The sequence below is a fragment of the Cupressus sempervirens genome, chromosome 4 (genome assembly GCF_028749045.1).
Source record: "Cupressus sempervirens isolate cs-2001-9-10 chromosome 4, ASM2874904v1, whole genome shotgun sequence".
Lineage (NCBI taxonomy): Eukaryota > Viridiplantae > Streptophyta > Pinopsida > Cupressales > Cupressaceae > Cupressus > Cupressus sempervirens.
Window position 1 is genome coordinate 1,552,447 of NC_143121.1, and position 19,445 is coordinate 1,571,891.

At 35.0% G+C, this 19,445-nt stretch overlaps 1 protein-coding gene and 1 pseudogene across 1 annotated transcript in view; one reads left to right on the forward strand and one right to left on the reverse strand.

The window, feature by feature from the left end:
• The window catches only part of LOC149559632 (uncharacterized), a 64,526-nt gene extending 46,439 nt beyond the window's left edge, over positions 1–18,087 (reverse strand). The window contains exons 1-2 of the mRNA XM_089824782.1: positions 18,070–18,087; positions 17,250–17,760 (exon numbers count right to left, since the gene is read on the reverse strand). Of these exons, the coding sequence (XP_089680908.1) occupies positions 17,250–17,760; positions 18,070–18,087 (529 nt within the window). The remainder of the gene's footprint in view (positions 1–17,249; positions 17,761–18,069) is intronic.
• A 56-nt stretch (positions 18,088–18,143) lies between these two features.
• On the forward strand, positions 18,144–19,101 carry LOC149559633 (exocyst complex component EXO70C1-like; annotated as a pseudogene).
• The last annotated feature ends 344 nt before the right edge of the window (positions 19,102–19,445 follow it).

Genomic DNA, 19,445 nt, shown 5'->3' on the forward strand with positions numbered 1-19,445 from the left:
CTACTTTGATTGTTTCAGAGAAAAATGAATGTTCAGGAACATTTGCTGTAGTTGAGCAAGGAGAACAAATAGCTGCTATAGATTTTGATATAGCGCTGTGGCACAATAGACTTGGGCACATGAGTGAGAAAGGTATGCAAGTACTTCATTCAAAGAAAGTTTTACCAGGTCTAAAATGTGTGAATATGGATTTCTATGAAAGTTGTGTGTATGAAAAACAAAAGAGAGTGAGTTTTGTAAAGACTGGGAAGGAAAACAAAAAGTTGAAATTAGAGCTTGTGCATACAGATGTATGGGGACCAGCTCAGATATCTTCCCTTGGTGGCTCTCATTATTATGTTACATTTATTGATGATGCAACTAGAAAAGTATGGGTTTATTTCCTTAGACATAAATCTGATGTATTTCAAACTTTTAAGAAATGGAAATGCTTGGTTGAAAATGAGACTGGTAAGAAATTAAAATGTATCAGATCTGATAATGGTGGTGAGTATTGTAGTCATGAATTTGAAGATTATTGCTCCACTAATGGTATTCATAGACAGAAAACTGTTCCAAGGACTCCACAGGAAAATGGAGTGGCTGAACGCATGAACAGGACTATAATGGAGCACGCAAGGAGCATGAGGTTGCATGCTGGGTTGTGCTTACACATGTGGGCAGAGGCTATCAATACTACATTATATTTGATTAATAGAGGTCCCTCTACTCCTTTGGGCTATGGTATTCCAGAGGAAGCATGGACTTGTAAGAAGGTGATTTATTCTTTTCTCAAGACCTTCAATTGTGAAGCTTTTGCTCATATAGACTCTGAAAATAGAACCAAGCTAGAAGCTAAATCAAAGAAATGTGTCTTTGTTGGATATGGAATTAATGAATTTGGTTATAGGCTTTGGGATTTTGAAAATCTTAAAATTGTTAGAAGTCAAGATGTCATATTCAATGAGAAAGTGTTGTACAAAGATCTGTTGCAGCAACATGAGAAGAAAGAAGATGATTATGTAGTGCTGGATGATACTCCAAAAGCTGATGTTCAAGCCATTCCTCATGATGTGCAACAACTACAACAACAAATACCACACACACCGGTAAATGTTAGACAGTCAACAAGGCAAATTAGACCTCCACAAAAGTTTTCTCCCTCTTTGTATTCTATTTTACTTTCTAATGCTAGTGAACCTAACAGTTATGATGAAGCTGTGCAGTTGGATACTAAGATTTAGTGGAAGTCTACAATGAAATATGAAATGGACTCTTTGCTGAAAAATAAGACATGGGATTTGTGCAAGTTGCCTGCAGGTAACAAGGCTTTACAGAATAAGTGGGTTTATAGGTTGAAAGAAGAGGAAGGAGGTAAGAAAAGATTTAAGGCTAGGTTAGTTGTAAAAGGATTTGCACAAAAAAAGGAAATTGATTTTGATGAGATATTTTCTCCTATTGTTAAAATGGCTTCTATTTGTACTATTTTAAGTCTTGTGGCTACTGAAGATTTGCATTTAGAGCAGTTGGATGTTAAAATAGCCTTTCTTCATGGTGATTTGGATGAAGAAATATATATGGCTTAGCCACAGGGTTTTGAGGTCAAAGGTAAGAAGAACTTAGTGTGCAAATTGAAGAAAAGTTTATATGGCTTGAAGCAAGCACCTTGGCAATGGTATCTAAAATTTGATAGTTTTATGCATGAGCATAGATATAATAGGTGTCATTCAGATTACTGTGTTTATTTTAAGAGGTTGGATGATGATAGCTACATTATTTTATGTTTATATGTTGATGATATGCTTGTAGCTAGGTCTAACATGGATCATATTAAGGAGCTAAAATGCCAATTAGCACATGCATTTGCTATGAAGGATTTGGGGCAGCAAAACAAATCCTTGGTATGAAGATTTGTAGAGATAGGAAGAACAAAACCTTCATGCTATCTCAGGCTGATTATGTTGAGAAGGTGTTGCAATGTTTCTCTATGGAGAATGCTAAAGCTGTCAACACACCTTTACCTGGTCATTTGAAATTGACTAAGGAGATGTGTCCCAAGACATAGGAAGAGGAGGATAAGATGTCCAAGGTACCCTATGCTTTAGCTATAGGAAGCTTGATGTATGCTATGGTATGGACTAGGCCAGATATTGCACATCCAGTGGGAGTCGTTAGCAGGTATATGAGTCATCCAAGATTTGAGCATTGGAATGTTGATAAGTGGATTCTCAGATATTTGAGAGGAACATCCAATAAGTGTTTACACTTTGGGGGCTCTACTACTGATTTATAGGGCTATGTTGACTTAGATTTGGTAGGGGATATTGATACCAGGCGGAGTACTACATGTTATGTCTTTACTGTTGGTGGGATAGCTATGAACTGAGTTTCTAGGTTATAAAAGATTAATGCTCTATCCACTACAGAGGCAGAGTATGTTTCTACTATAGAGGCAGCCAAGGAGATGATATGGCTTCAATTCTTCTTGGAAGAATTGGGACATCCTCAGAAGGATAATTATTTGTTCTTAGATAGTCAGAGTGCCATTCATCTTGCTAAGAATTTAGCTCTGCATTCTAAGACCAAACACATGCAGTTGCAGTACCATTTCATTTGGTTAGTTTTGGAGGATGGACAGTTAAAGCTAGAGAAGATACATACCAATGACAATCCAGCAGATATGTTGACAAAGGTTGTAACAAGGGAGAAGCTGAACTCCTCTTTAGCTTCGATTAGTCTTTTAGATTGAACATGAATAAAAGAACAACAGAGTCCAGGGTGGTTTGATCCAATAGGAGCCCCATGTGGTAGTGGTATTGGTACAAGATCACTCTCCAAATGGGAGATTGTTGTTTAGTGTGGAGCCTGATTAGTCCCCAAGTGGGAGATTGTTAGATTATGGTGATTGATCAGGAAAGTACTGTACATACTTCATAAATAGTGGGGTTTGGGGCCATGGCCGACATAAATTTTTGGGCCGTGGTCGACATGGTAGCCGACATATTTATGACATGTTGTAACCCTAGAAATGAATAAAATAATTGTATAAAAGGGTTTAGGGTTAGATATTTTTATTATGTTGTGATGCAAAATTGGTTCTTACAGCGGTATTGAGCTGTAAGGGATTACAGATTGTAATCAGGTTGTAATCACTGGATTGTAATAAGATTGGACTTGCTGTTTGGTGGATGTAGCCCAAGGATTGGGTGAACCACGTTAAATCTTGATGCCTTGTGTTTATTTTTGTGTGATCTATTATTTTTTGTTATTGGTTATATTTGCATGTAGTTTGTATTTCTGTCCATGGTTTATCCTAACATAAGCTACTCAAAATTTGATGACATAAAGGACTACAATATTGCAAAGAAGATGTGGAAAAAGTTGGCAAAGAACCATGAAGGAGATAAGAATATACTAAGATCCAAATTACAAATCTTGAGAGGAAATTTTGATGAGATGAAGATGGTAGAAGGTGAGAAAATTTCTCAATATGTTGGAAGAGTCAAAGAAGTTGTAAATGCCATCAAAGGAGTTGAAGGTAAGATTAGTGATGAGATTGTGATCAAAAAGATATTGAGAACTGTACTTCCTATTTATGCTATCAAAGTTTTTGCAATACAAGAATTGAGATGTACTTTTGGTAATGGTTAACCTTGGATAGTTTGGTTGGTAGATTTATTACTTTTGAATTGTCAAATTTTGATAATTTTACTGCCCCTACTATTGAATCTTCTTTCAAGTCACAATTGGTTTTGCATAAGTCTAAAAAGAAGAAATGAAAGTAGTAGGATAGTGAGAGTGAATATTTTGATGATGATCTTGAGCATCTTGAAGAATTAATGGATAGGAGACTACCAAGAGGCAAAGGAAAATTCAAAGGTAAACTTCCTATAATCTATTTTTCATGCAACAAAGTTGTTCACATTGCTACAAGATATCTTGACAAGGATGAAAGGAGACACAAAAAATTAAAAGGAAAATGAGATGAAAAATACATAAATGGATACATAGACTACAAGATAAAAGAAAGAAATCTTGTTACATTACTAAAGAAGAGACTAGTGATGATTCTGATAGTCATGATGAAGAGGTTGTTTATGTTTCTATGAAAGATGATTCTAATTAAGATGAGAAAAATACACTTATTTCATATGTGAGTTAAGGTGATAGATGGATAATTGATAGTTGCTAATCACATCACATGACTGGTGATAAAAATAAGTTTGAAACCTTAGAAAATTATAAAGGAGGTAGTGTAGTGTTAAGTTCACTAATGATGCACCATGTCTTGTGAAAGGTAAAGGATCAATAAGATTGACTGACAAGATATGATGTGATAATGCTTATTGGGTTAAATAAATTAAATAAAATATGTTGACTATAGAATAATTAAATATTTCAAGCTACAAAGTTGAATTTCAAAAAAAAGAATGATAATATCTATAATGGTTTTGGTGAATTGATTGAAAGTAGAGATCAAACTTGAGGTAACTTATTCTATCTAGACCTATTTGATGGAACATGCTTGTTTGTACAATGTGTTGATATATGGTTCTAGAATAAGAGACTATGCCATATAAACTTTGATAATTTGGTAAGTTAGAGAGATCAAATTTCCATAAGCCATTGTATTATATTGATTTTTTTCTAGATTTGATTGTGTACAGATTTTTACAATCAACGTTTCAAATCACACTACATGATCCATCATCAGGATGAAAGAGAGCAAGAGATTCAAAATCAAGGGAGTTTTAGATGTTGACTAACCAAAAGATATAGGGACCAAGGGAAGAGAGATTGCATCATCTCTTGCTCTCTTTCATCTTGATGATGGATCATGTAGTGTGATTTGAAATGTTAATGGTAAAAATCTTTACACAATCAAATCCATAAACAAATCAATGTAATTCGGTAAGTATTAATAAGATGAAGAAATTAAGATGATTACCAAGATTGAAGAAACTTGATAATGTGATGTGTAAACAATGTCAATTAGAAAAAATGACAAAGTCTAGTTTCAAGAGAAAGACCTACACTTTTAATGTTATTCTAGAGCTGGTTCATACTAACCTTTTTGGACTTATTGGAGTGCAAAGCTACTATTCTATTTTTTGATGATTAATCTAGAATGATGACTATGATGCTTTTTAAAGAAAAATATGATGCATTTCAAATGTTTAAGTAGTATTTGGCTAGAGTTGAAAAAGAAATAGGTAATAGTTTGAAGTGTTTGAGATTTGATAGAGAAAGTGAATTCATATATGAGGAATTCAACACATTCTACAATGATAGAGGAATCAAGAGACAAATGTCTACATCGAGGACCCCTTCGTAGAATAGTATAACTGAAAGGAGGAATAGATGATCAATCATGGACTATGCAAGGACATTGATGATGAAAAATAATGTTATACATAATTACTAGAGAGAAGCTATAAGTACAATGATTTATACCTTAAACAAAGTACAAGTCAAGAAAAGTACAAGTATCACACATTTTGAGTTATGGTATAGTTATGCACCTAATGTGAAATATTTTAAAGTTTGTGGAAGAAAATGCTATATACTAAAAGACAATAGGCATGGGAAACTTGATGCAAAGAGTGATGAAGGTATATTCTTAGGATATTCCACTAAGAACAAAGCATACAAGTGTTTGAACTCTACCACTAATAATGTTTTGGAAAGTACAAATGTGAAAGTTGATGAATATGAATAAAAGAATGAAGTTGAATGTAATAAGGAACCTAAAGATTATAGAAGTTTCATATATATTGATGAAGATGAGCCCAAAACTTTACTTGAACCTGAGAAGAAAGATTCTAAGTAGTAGCAGTTAGTACATATCAAGTTGCAACAACAGGGTGCTGAGCATGTTGAGCATCAAGAAGAGCGTGTAAAGCATCAACAAGTGATTTATGAACAACTAGAAGACCATGTTGAGATACAAGAAGTGCTATTTGAAGCTAATCTAAAAGATGAACCTAAAGAAGAATTGAGAACGCCTGAGCCTACATTAGTGAAATATGTGAGAAGACATGATGCACTTGATCAAATCATTGGAGACAAATATTCAAAAATTTTGACAAGGAAAATATTGAGGAATAATACATGCTTATTATGTCAATTTGAGCCTAAATCAGTAAAGGATGCTTTGGATGATACCCACTAGATTCAAGTAATGAATGAAGAGATTGAAAAAGTAAAGAAGAACAAAACTTGGTCACTAATACCTAGACCAAAGGACAAGAATGTTATTGGTACAAAGTGGGTATTCAGAAACAAGTTGAAAAAAAGGTGAAATAACAAGAAACAAAGATAGATTAGTTTGTAAAGGATATGCACAAGAAGAAGGAATTGACTATGGGGATACATTTTCCCTTATTGGTGCAAGATTAGGAGTGAGAACTCTACTTGAATATTATGATTACAAAGGATTCAAAGTATACCAAATGGATGCTGAGGATGCATTTCTAAATGTAATTTTGGAAGAGGAAGTCTAAATTGAACAACTTGAAGGATTTTTTGAACCAAACAAAAGAGATATGGCATGTAAGTTACACAAAGCACTATATGGATTGAAACAAGTCCGTAGAGTATGGTATCAAAGGTTGCACACATATTTGTGAATTTTTTTTTTCAAGGAAAAATGATAATGGAATTCTATACTTGAAGATTAAATCTCAAAAGGGGATACTTTTGGCTGAGATATTTGTGGATGATATCATATTTGGAGGAAAATATGCATGGTGAAAATCTTTTGCAGATCAAATGAGGAAAGAATTTGAGATTTATATGTTTGGAGATTTCAAATTCTTTGTTAGCCTACAAGTGTATCAAATGAAGAAAGGTATCTACATTACACAATTAAAAAATATTAAGGAGATACTCAGAACTTTTGGAATGGAAGACTCAAGACTAGTTGGAACACTCATGGCTACTAGACATAAAATTTAAAAGAATGATGATTCTGATAATGTTAATCAAACCTTAAATAGATCAATGATTGGAAAGTTGTAATATGTTGCTCATGTATATGCGAAATTGGGGGCCTCTAATCCTCACATACACTTCAACATAGTCCTTAGCTACAAGATCATCTTGGAATAAACATTGGATTGTTTATCCAAAATGTCTAACAGAATGACCTATCACTTTCTAACTAGAAGGATTTTGCCTATTTGCTCTAAAACCGAGAAGCAAGCAACCAAACCTTTTAGTACAAAGAATTTTATGCAACTAAATGAAAATGCAATTAATCTAGATGAAACATGTAGGTGTTAATCTAGAAATAAGAAAAAGTATTTAATTTATATGTATGCATTGTATTAAACTAAATGTTATTGATGCTAAGAAAGAAAAGCTATGATAGCATAAAACAAGTGAGTATGCAATTCAACAAAAATTCAATGCAATTCAAATTCCAACCTCTATAACAAGGGATTAGAAGCCTCTTAAATAGAATTCCCAAAATCCATCAACGGTCAAGATTAATTGGGATTAATGGTCGAGATTAGAAATGAGATTTAGTTAGAATGGAAAGTTTCCTTATGAAAAGGAAGTTAACTAATTTCTTTTGAGTGAAATAAGGAATTAACTAATTTTTTCCCTTGATTTAAGTCAATTGAGAGTTTCCATTCCTGAACTAAAGAGAGAATATTAGAAAAGATATTTGATTTAAGAAAATTAAATATGACCTCATAATTGTGTATTCTAAATTGAATAATTAAATTCAATAATTAGAGTGAGAATATTTAATTGAGTAAAATATATTTAATTCCTTTGTGCATTAGCTAAAGAAGTAATTTAATTTAATTAAAGTATAAACACTTATAACTAAATTAAATTTAATTAATAGATTTAATGCAGCTAATCCGAGTCAATACTTTAGGAATTAAATGAGTAATATGATTAATGTGGATTAGGGTTTCCTGCTTTTGACAATTAAGTCAAGTAGCGAAAATTAGAATAAGAATGACCTATTGAAATGTGACTTTAGGGTTGATCAAAATAGACCAGAATTGGTTGTCATGGCAATGAGACAATTTTGGGGTATTACATTTTCCCCCTCTTTGAATCAATGTGTGAGAAACATGTTCAATTCAAAGAAAATTAGAAAGCATGATGTAGAGATCAAGAAATGAGATTGATTCTACAATTTGATGATGTAGAAACCCATGAATAAGCTTTTAAAGATTATCTCCAGAACAGAGCTTAACCTTAAGGGATCCATATAGAACACCTAGATACTTAGATTGACAAGCTTTTAAAGATTATCTCCAGAATTGAGCTTAACCTTAAGGGATCCAGATAGAATACCTAGATACCTAGATTGAAAAGCTTTTAAAGATTATCTCTAAAATGGAGCTTAACCTTAAGGGATCTAGATAGAACACCTAAATACCTAGATTGACAAGATTTTAAAGATTATCTCCAGAATGAAGCTTAATCTTAAGGGATCTAGATAGAATACCTAGATACCTAGCCATAAAAGATAACAAGATCCAATCATGAGTCACAGAATCATCCCTAGAATGAGGCTTTATACTTAGGAGTCAAGGTTTAGACTGTCGCAATACCTATCCATCAAACTCTAATAAAGATTGTTATAAGGTGTGATCAGTTGACGAAAATATAGAATAGATGACAAAAATGCCAGATAAAGGAGAACAAGATGCCCTAAGTGATGAGATGCCACTAGTGATAAGGACATAAGATGGGAACAAGATGCCCCAAGCAGTAAAGATTTAGATTGAGTTGAAATTCAAGTTGAATGATGTAATCATCCTGCCCCCTCAAGAGCGAAATCAAAAGATGACACACCAAAAATATGGTATAAAGCAGTGTATCAAGAGATACAGAAGAAATCCATAATTGAAAAGATCATAGAAGAGATCAAAATAATCAGAAGAAAATTTGGATTCAATTTGAAGTGATTTTGAGGTCTGGAAGACTATGTTTGACCATAGTTGACTTTTCCCAAAAAAATTAAAAAATTTGAAGGAAATGTGATTTGAAAAGATTCCAAGATTCACAAAGTATCAAAAAAATAGACTGCACAAGTGTTCGATCGTGTTGATCCCAAAATTTTAAAGTGCATTTTTGAGCTACTTAAGTGTGTCAGATTTCAAATTCGATCTTGGCAATGGATTTAGAGCGGTCAAATTAGCTAGGGGTGAATTTTGTGCAAATTAGTTAGAGCACTTAAAAAAAAAGGTGAAAACCTATATAAGGGCCCAAAGGGTCATTTTCAAATCATTTTCACTTTTTTCTTTAGTAAAGAAGAGAGCTCTGAGGCGAAGATGGTGGTCCCCATGTCTTCTCATTTTTTCGAGCACTCCTATCATCATAGCCAACCGACAGACTATAGACCTCCAGTGAGTAGTTGACAACCTTGTCTCGCATTTAATTTTTCATGCTTTTTGAGGTGTTTTAAATATATTTTTAGGGTTTTGAATTTTTTCTCCATTAGTTCTCGCATGGGGATCTCATTCTTTGCGTGAAGCTGGTCTTTCCTCGCACGAGGATTCATCATGCTGGTGTTTCATTGCACGAGTTGGTGAGGTTTCTCATGAGGAAGATACTCACCTTTTGCATGAAGAGCCCTCATTTTTGGGCACATTTCACTCATAGTGTAATTTCTCTTCATGCAAAAACTTGAAATCTTGCAAGATGATGTGAAATCTCGCATGAGAAAGTGCGTGTTCATGCAAGAAATTGCTGTTATTTGCAAGATTAAAAATTAAAAAATTGATGTTTGCATTTTGGTTTTTGTCGTGTTTACTTGTCGAGTGGATACTAACTGTTTGCATGTTGCTTTTGCTTGTGTGTAGGTTATCTTTGATGATATTGGATTTTAGTCTCATTATCTACCATATGGAATTTTGGTGTGAAGCCTTGATGCCACTGATATGGTGCACATAAACAGATTGGGGTTGTCAAATCTATGATGGATCCTAGTAGTGCTAGTGAATCACAACCTATTGACTACACTAGTGGAGAATTTCCATTCATAAATGAACACCTTCCACTTATTATAGGGAGAGATGACCACTATGCCTAAGGATAAATACATAATATTGTGGATCCCATTTCACAAGTCGAGGGTAGTCTATGATATAGTTCTAGGAGAAAGTATAGAGGCACTTCAGGCCAGATTCAAGTAGGACTTGATCATAGGAAGAGCGATCACATGGGATGATCTTGTGCATACCTACGGTCCCACCTGTACACTTGATTTGTGTCACACTCTAAACCATTCTATCCTAACGATTCTATGAGTTGGAATGCTTGGATGCCGACTTAGAGCTCCCTATCCACGGAGTGCAAGAAGTTAGTATTCAAGCATGAAGGCTCTTAGCCAAGCCTTATAAATGTACTTCTTGCTAGTAAACCATGCAACGGGAGGTTCTTTGAGACAAGAGAAAGAGTGCCAATATCTTCAAGGAATTCCTCAAGAATGAAATGCAAGTATGGAAACTAAGCTAAGATGATAATGCAAAATGCAGCTATGCTAAGCATGAATGAGAGTATTACAATACTATTATTTAAACTATGTGAGATAGATCATTACAAGAAAATAACTAAAGTAGCATTTAAGTATGAATCTAAACTAGTCAGATAAGGGGGAAGGTGGCGACAGGAGCGGTGAGCGATTTTCCCGTGCGCGGTGGAGAAGCTCTGCGCAAAATCGGTGGAAAAAAATTGAGTTTCCCGTGCGTGATAGTGGGCGTAGGGGCTGGGTGCAGGTGGCACATGGCGATGTTGATGGTGCTCGGTGGCGCTGATCGTACTACGCGCGACGGTGCTGATGCGGCGGTGCTGAGGGCACACGGGGCTGAGAAGGCACGCGGGTGGCGCGTCTGCCCACTAAAAATTTGAAATAAACAAATTCACGCTATGCGCGATGAATTTAAGTTTATGGATAAAAAAATATTTAAACACACCAATATAGATTATAGTATGAAAAAAAACAATATAGTAAAGTTTTATTTTTTTAAAGAGTAAGAAAATTATATACTTATTGAAAACTTAACTCAAGTAATACTTCTTGTTTTGGTGGCATGCCTTCCAAAACAAGAAAAAAAATTGAGATTTTATAAGAAAAACCTTTGGCGGCAAGCCTTCCAAAGAGGGTTAGTAAAAAAAATTAATATGAAACCTGCATACACAAAATATGTTAAAATGAGTTAAAACCACAACACAAACTTCTTCTCTCAATAATGTCTCCAAATAAGGTGTGCTCCAATGAATGGCAACCTTCAACACAAAACTTAAAACAAGGATTAGATAGCCAAGCTCTGATACCATGTAAGAAATGATAATATTGAGCAAGGAACGAGAAACAATCCAAGTAAGTTAAGTGTGAAACAATGTTACCATAAGATAAGCAAACTCCAAGAGCATACACCAAGATGGTTCAACAATGGAGACAAGGATTTATAAGGGGAAAGCAAAGAAAACCCCTTGTGAGTATTATGAATGAAGGCAAATGCCTAGAGAAGAGAGAGAGAGAGTGTTGGAGCAAAAGTAGCTCAATACAATAACATCAAGTGCTAAGAGTGAAGAAGAAAGAAGGAGGAGCATCTCTTATATAGAGATGAGAAAGGAGTTGCATTTGTAACTCCCATTTCTATGAATGCCACATTCATAATAGGTGTGTGCAAAGTGTCACAATCCTCTTAAGGAGGATAAACTAAATAAAGAAATAAACAAGAGTTGTCCTTACATGTGGAATAAAGGACAAACAATGACATGTCCTCCACATGTGTACAAGAGGAAAAACTACATTTAGGGACCCTTGGAATATCCCAATTAATATATCCAAGGAAAGATTAACCTTTCTAACAGAACCAAACCACTTAGATTCTTTCCTGGTATTGCTTATTTACAGATTTCTTTTTCTATTTCTAACATGGTATCAAAGCAGTTTAATCTTTGTTTTGAATGTTTGCATGAAGGTAAGATTCGAAGGAGACTCTTGAGAGAGATTTCACTAATTTGGAAAGATTATCTTATGGAGTGGGGCAGTATAGCATATGATGCATTGTTGGCCAAGGAAGATGAGGTGAGTGAGCTTATTGAGAAACTTGAGGTGACTTCTGAGATTCTTGAGAGTACATAGTTGGCTTTCAAGGAGTCATAGTTTCATTTGGCTAAGGTGACCATGGAGTTAGAGCAAATACAGTATTTACTAGATTCTGTACAGTCACAAGCTATGGTGTCTAATGATCCGAGGATGTCCATGGTCGAGATTGTCAAAGATAGTGGAGATGGGGATGCATCCATCCTTGATACTAACATTGGCATATCAGGTTCATCCCCACTAGAGTTAGGTTCAGTTGAGTTGGGTGCTGTAGTAGATTGTTGTGGTATGCCTAACATGGTGGAGACCTCTAGCACTAATGGCACAAAGACTAGAGATGTTGTATCAAAGACCATGTCTGATGTTGGTGAGCCGATAGTTGGCATGGTTCCTTCTAATAATACTACTCCCTCGGTGATGACTTCAGAGGTAGTAGTTAGTTCCAACTTGGTTAGTGATCGATTGCAGTTAGTTACATCTGGATTGCAGTCTGAGCCACTGACTGAGATTGGTGCATTCTATCAGCATTACATTTTGAGGTATGCTCATCAATTTACCTTTGATGACCATGTTGATGAGATGATGATACAGAGATGTACTTTGGTTCCTAGTGCTTATCATTAGTTATGGGATAGTTTGATGCCTCGAGATGAGAGTCGTGATGGGCATGATATGGTGATAGGTTCTATAGTTTATAGCTTGATAATACATGACTTAGAGCAGGAGTTTTGGAGTGATGCTTCAACGGGTGTTGTTATTGATTCTACTCCTTTGGCTATGACATATCCTGACTTAGCTGGTGATCAGTCACAGTGGGTTGTATCACTTGTTCATGGTGAGCTGTTGATTGAGGTTAGTTTTCTTTATCAACATTATATTGCAGGGTATGTACATCAGTTAGCATTTGATCCTTGTGTTGAGGAGTTGATGGCAGGTAAATTTTGTTTGGGTTCCATTTCTTACTGTTTATCTTGTGATGGCTTTTCACCATCAGGGGTATATGGGAGTTATGGTTATGAGAAAATGGCCGATGATCTGCAGAGTTGTGTTGACTGCAAGAGTTGTACAGTGTGTGGATTCTCCATACTTGGTACAGTTTCATTCGGGAGCATTCACCATTGTTGCAGAGTTGGATTGTACATTTCCTATAGGTCAGTGGAATGCGTTGATGGTATTTACTATGTTGGTAGTTTGATTTGTCCACTTTACTTGGGTTTTGATGTTTTAAGAGTTTGTGTCTCATGGGTTTCTAACTGTGGAAGTTGTGACTTTGAAGTTTGGTTGAGCAGTAATTGTCAGTTTGATTATGGATTCCTCTTGGTTATATTGCAGAGGATATTGCAAGAGCCTGTGTTAATTGACAATAGTATAGTTCATGACTACATTTGGGATCTAGGTGGATTGATTAGTTTATTATTCAGCCATTGCTTGAGGACAAGCAATATTTGGAAGGGGAGGACTTGTCATGTCCCCTTTTCAAATAATTAAAAATAATAATCTTTTCTAAAGCAAGCAGGCCCAAAAAAGGTGAAGTTTTAGAAAAAGGGGATAATCTTTGGAAGCTAATGGACTAATAAATGAAAATTATTATTAAAATATGTTTCATTAACCGCTCTTAGACGTGAGTTAGGATTATGCCCTCTTTTAAGGGGTTTGGAGGCATTTTGGGCTCATTGGAGAACTTGAATTTTGCTCATTTCTTTGTTATTCTTCAGAGGCTGCCAAACCTGTAGAGAAGGAGACCCAAGAATGGGAGTTTGTAGGTTTCCAAGGAGACCCAAGAACGGGAGTTTGTAGGTTTCTAGGAAGGCCAAGGATGGGAGTTTGAAGCCACGGGCATATTTTTTGTAAGAGTTTGGTGTTTCCGGTTGAGTATTTCATATCAGTTTGGGTTGTTGCTGTATATCAGACTTTTAAATGTTAAAATAGAGCTGAAAATATGTATTTGGATATGATTATACTTCTATGATAGATTATTAATTTTTTGTGATGATTTCGGGCTATTTTGTGCTATTTTGGAGAGCCCAATGAGCATTGTTTTTGTCCTCCGTTTGGGAGCTATTGTGTGCATGTTATACAGATCTAGAAATTTCATTTTATAGGCTGTTATGCTGCTCAAATTTTTTTAAAAATTTCCACTTTCAGATTTATTAATAATAGGTGAAGTTGTGGAGCTTTTGGCACTATTTTTGGCATACCCGATTTGGGGTTTCTTGAGAAATTTGGTAGATCTTTGTGATATTAGTTGTTTGATTTTAAAAATTTGATTAGAGGCATGAAATATCATTTAAAATCAGTAAAGGTACATTTCAACCTATCAATGGTCATGATGCAAACATGTGGCTGAACTCCTGGGATGCATCATCCCATTCCTCGGTCTCTCTCTAGGGCCACCATATGACGGATACCAAATCATCAAGATGAGTTGTCCACTGCTTAGTCTTCCCCAAAGATGTCTAGATAAGTTGGCCTCTATACCTACAAATGTATGGCTCTATCGACTACCTCTCATCCTCAAAAATGGGCTACATCATTGGCAGATGATCCCACACCTAGATCTAAAGAACATAGACCCTGGTGGCCATGCTCCTCCTCTCATGATAAATGATTTCATGCATCTCATGGAACATATGCATGAGCATGCACTGATCCCATCCAAATTTCTCTGGAGCATCCAACATCCTCTGGAACATCTGGCCCCAACCATACTCTAATCTATGTTGCCCTCTATCAGGCACTAGGAAACAACTAATGAAAATTGCCAATACTAAGGCCAACCTGTGGGTGGTGTAATCACCTAAAAATGGTCATCTAGACTATTAGCCCCCTTTTCAACATTTTGGCTAAATTAATTTAATCATTTACCTAGACCAAATTGCTAATAATCAATTTATTTGATTATAACCTATAGTTTGACTATGCTATCCTAAGTTCATTATTTGATTAAAAGAACATGTCCCCTTTTAATTAAATAAAAGACTCCATTCTTCTAACCCACTTAAAGTGCACACATAAAGTCCTTTTTCTATTTTGAAATTAAAAGAAAAGGCTTTGTGACTTTTGTCTTATATGACAAGTCAACTTATATTCTATTGGTTGACTTGTGTGTGCACATGAATCACTCCTCTTTTCAAATTCCACCGTTGATCATCCACCATCTTCATCTTGATCTCTACCATCCATATGACTTTAAAAGGAAGAGAGCTTTCCCCTTCAATCCATCCATATTTTGAATATTGTTATGCTGCAGGTTTTCTAACAGGTTTCTTTGGAGCTTTGTGGAGAACTTCTATTTCTTATCTACATTCTCTCATACCATTGCACACTAATTTAGATTCATACTTACATGCTAGTTTAGTTATTTTCTTGTAATGATCTATCTCACATAGTTTAAATAACAGTATTGTAATAATCTAATTCATGCTTAGCATAGTTGCATTTTGCATTATCATCTTAGCTTAGTTTCCATACTTGCATTGCATTCTTGAGGGATTCCTTGAAGATATTGGCACTCTTGCTCTTGTCTCAAAGAACCTCCCATTGCATGGTTTACTAGAAAGAAGTACATTTATAAGGCTTGGCTGAGAGCCTTCATGCTTTAATACTAACTTCTTGCACTCTGTGGATAGGGAACTCTAAGCCGGCATCCAAGCATTCTAACTCATGGAATCGTTAGGATAGAATGGTTTAGAATGTGACACAAATCAAGTGTACATTTTTGGCACCCACCATGGGGCTTGAATCAAGTTTCTAGCTCTATTTACTTTTATTTTTCATCTTTGGTTTTTTACAACAGCATATTGGATCTAATTAAGTGCTTTTTTAGAATTATCACTTTGATTTTAAGGCCAACCCATAAGTAGATTGGTTTGAAGGCCAAAAATCTAGTTGGTTTAAAGATTTGATCATATCTTTTAAACCGCTTGGATTTTAGTTCTAATTTTTTTTTTGAAAGTTTTTTATGTGTTAAAAATGTCTCAATATGATTTTTAGAGCATTTTGATATGATTTTTGAAAGTTATGATATTTTCTTTTATTTTCATAAAAAGTCATTTCTAATCGCACATCAGTGTATTTTTCAGAAAAACTTACATTTCCAAAAAGGGTTTTCAATTCTAATAGGGGTTCTTTCTTTGTATTTTGAATTTTGAGGTCTTATTAAGGATCAAAAACTTGATTTGATAAATTTGGCTTGTTTTGACAAAATCAATCTCTAGAGCGCAAATGAAGATATTTTTTTAAATTTCTTGCATTTTTGGAAAGCTCTCTGATTTTTAATAGGGGTCTATTCTTTTAATTTTTATTTTTGGATACGAAATCATAGCAAAAAAGTCCAATCTTGTTGACAAGGTCAAAATCAAAGAGTAAAAATGAGAGCATTTGTGATTAACTTGCACTTTCTTTGCATGTACTTGGTTGGAAGATAAATTAGATTTTTGAGAAAACTCACCACTTTTTATTGCATATTTTTATGTTATTTCACACTAACTTTTGGTGCTAACAAGTTGTGATTACAGGTTTCCATCCTTATGAAAAAAAATCAAAACATTGCATAAAAAGAACGCATGTCAAAGCTTCAAATGCACAAGGGCTACTAATGATTGTTTGCAAGGTTGTCCAATGCATAAAAACCCAATTTTGCTTGCTTTTTACTTTTACATGTGTGGCATATACTAGTTTTTTATTTTTAGGCACATTAAAACTTACAATTGGGATCTTTTGGTGATAGGAGAGTATGCTCTTCACCCTTGTGGTGAATCAGAAATCTTGACTTACTATTTGGTTTCAAAAGTAAGAGGCAACTGAATCTTTCCTTGGTGTATCTATAAACCAAGGTTAGAACTCCTTTCTTTATTGTTGTAATATATTAGGATATAAGCCAAGGTATCCTAATATATTTCTTTTTTGTCCTTTTTCCACTACATCTTATTTTGTCATCTAGTGGAATATGTGAGGACAAATATATATTGTAATTTCTAATTTTAGATTATTCCTCCTTAAGAGGAATCTCACACTTGGCCTCACACACTTATGAATGGTTCTTTAAATCACTGCCAGGATAACCTTCTGTTGCATGAGCTAAACCATCATAATCAAAACCACTAGCTAATCTTTCTTGAGCAAGAATTACCCGCAAAATTTTTGCTCGATTCTTGGTATCTAGTATATTGACATATATTCTTACAGATCATTGCATCGTCGAGATCAAATGGTCGATTGGTAGCAGCAAGTATTAGTATTCTTTGATTTTCTTTAGACCGCAGCCCATCCCAAGCTGCCATAAATTCATTTCGCATTCTTCTTGTTGCTTCATGTTTAGAAGCACCCCCACGTGCTCCAAGAAGGCTGTCTACTTCATCAACAAATATGATGACTGGTGCAAGTTTTCTTGCAAATGAGAAAAGGGCCTTTGTCAATTTTTCCGCATCCCCAAACCACTTTGAAGTAAGTGTTAAACCTGTAATTAGCTCACATCCAGTGACATTTATTTCCTTTAGATTGTGACAGTTCTCAGGAACAATGAGCAAAGAAACATCTGATATGTTAATCAACCATGAAATATTTAAGCTTTCGAGGCTAGAAACTGCAACAAGAGCCTCGCCCCTAGTATCGGTAACTCTAGGACCACATTCAGCAAGGTTAAGAACTTGCAAGCAGGATGGCTGCTGTAGAAGACTCACTCCTAAGTCTGTAATCTGATCACATTCCCGAAAGTCTAGCCTTTTCAATGTCCTTGCTGAAAGTCTAGCCTTTTCAATGTCCTTGCTGGAGTGTGCCCTCTTTCTCTCAAATATTGATCAGACGGTTGCATATGTTGTAGATTCGATGTTTTGTAGCCACAATTGTCTGATGCATTGAAACTGTTAAACTTCGAAGTGCTTCTCCTGGAGGGCACTTGGGACCTTCTAAAATATTTATCTTTGATTCAATTGAATATGGTGTTGGTTTCCTTGGAATAGGCTAGGGATGCTTGCTCCTTTCATATGAAAGGGACAATTTATAACATTTTCTATGTCTGCCATTGTTATGATATCGTGTAATTTATTTGCAGACACATGATGTTGTTTGCTTTTAGAAAATGGGAGATAGAAGGATGAGCGTAAAGAGATGTAGCCATTTTTATAGAAATATCAATGCATTGTTAGATTGGACGATAGAAAGATATAGATTGGAATATATTGTTGGATTGGGCGATAGAAACCCATAGATTTAAGGAGGTATCTATATGCTTGATTCGACTGTATTTGAGAATGTATTTGGCTATCTCTACGCTTGATTCAACTGAGAATATGTTTGTCTATTGCCATTAAAAAATTGGTTCAGCAGTGAGGTCAGAAGCTTTTGCAGTTTGGATGCTATTGGGGGAAGCCGCCCGAGGAACATTTATAGAGCTTGAGACTGCCATCTGGGGGGAAGTAGCCAAGAGCCCTGTACTTGGAGGAGCCATTCATCCCCTCACCTAGATCAACAAACAGTCCTCTGGACATCTCTAATGAGTTTTCTTCTGAAAGGGACATAACCAATAGGGAAAACCTATCTCTGTTATCCATCCAGACAATTGCAATCATGGATCTCTTAGAAAACAATTTAGATGCAAAGTCAAGGCTTTACAAGGATCCAGCCCTGAGCTATGTTTTTCTCATGAACAATGGACGTTATATTGTGAAAAAAGTAAAAACTCAAAAATCCACAGTTTATTGGGTGATAATTGGGTCCGTAAGCATTCCTCTAATGTCCGTCAGTATCATAAAAGCTACCAAAGAGTTGCTTGGGGAAAGATTCTTTCTTGTTTGAAAGATGAAGGCATTCACATTAGTGGGAACTTTTCCAATGGTGTCTCCAGACCTGTGCTGAAAGACAGATTCAAGAACTTTAATGCTTTATTTGAAGAAATTCATAAGACACAGTCAACGTGGATTATTGGAGATGAACAACTTCTAACTGAGTTACAAATTTCTATTGCAGAGATGGTTATTCCAGCTTATCATGCATTTCTAGGTTGGTTTCAACATTACCTATTTTTTCCTTGTCGTTGAGAACTTATGGCAGGTGTTTTTTTTAGCTAGCTATGATTTTATTTGGTTTCATCAGTCTATTCCTGAAATCTATTATTTTTAGTAACGTTTTCTTGTCTTTTCATGCAAGATTCTTTTTCTTTTTTGAGCTCTTGACAGAGGCATCATTTAATTTTATTATTTCCTTTTGCCAACCTATTTTTGGTATGTAATCATTCATTGTCAGACAAATGCAATATTCTATTTTAAATCTCTCTTACTCATTACAAGCTTTTATTCAAATTTTTTTATAGAAAAGTTTCTTAACTCTTTTTAGTATATTCTTATCTGCTAGATCTGAACTCTATCATTAATTACTATTTTTT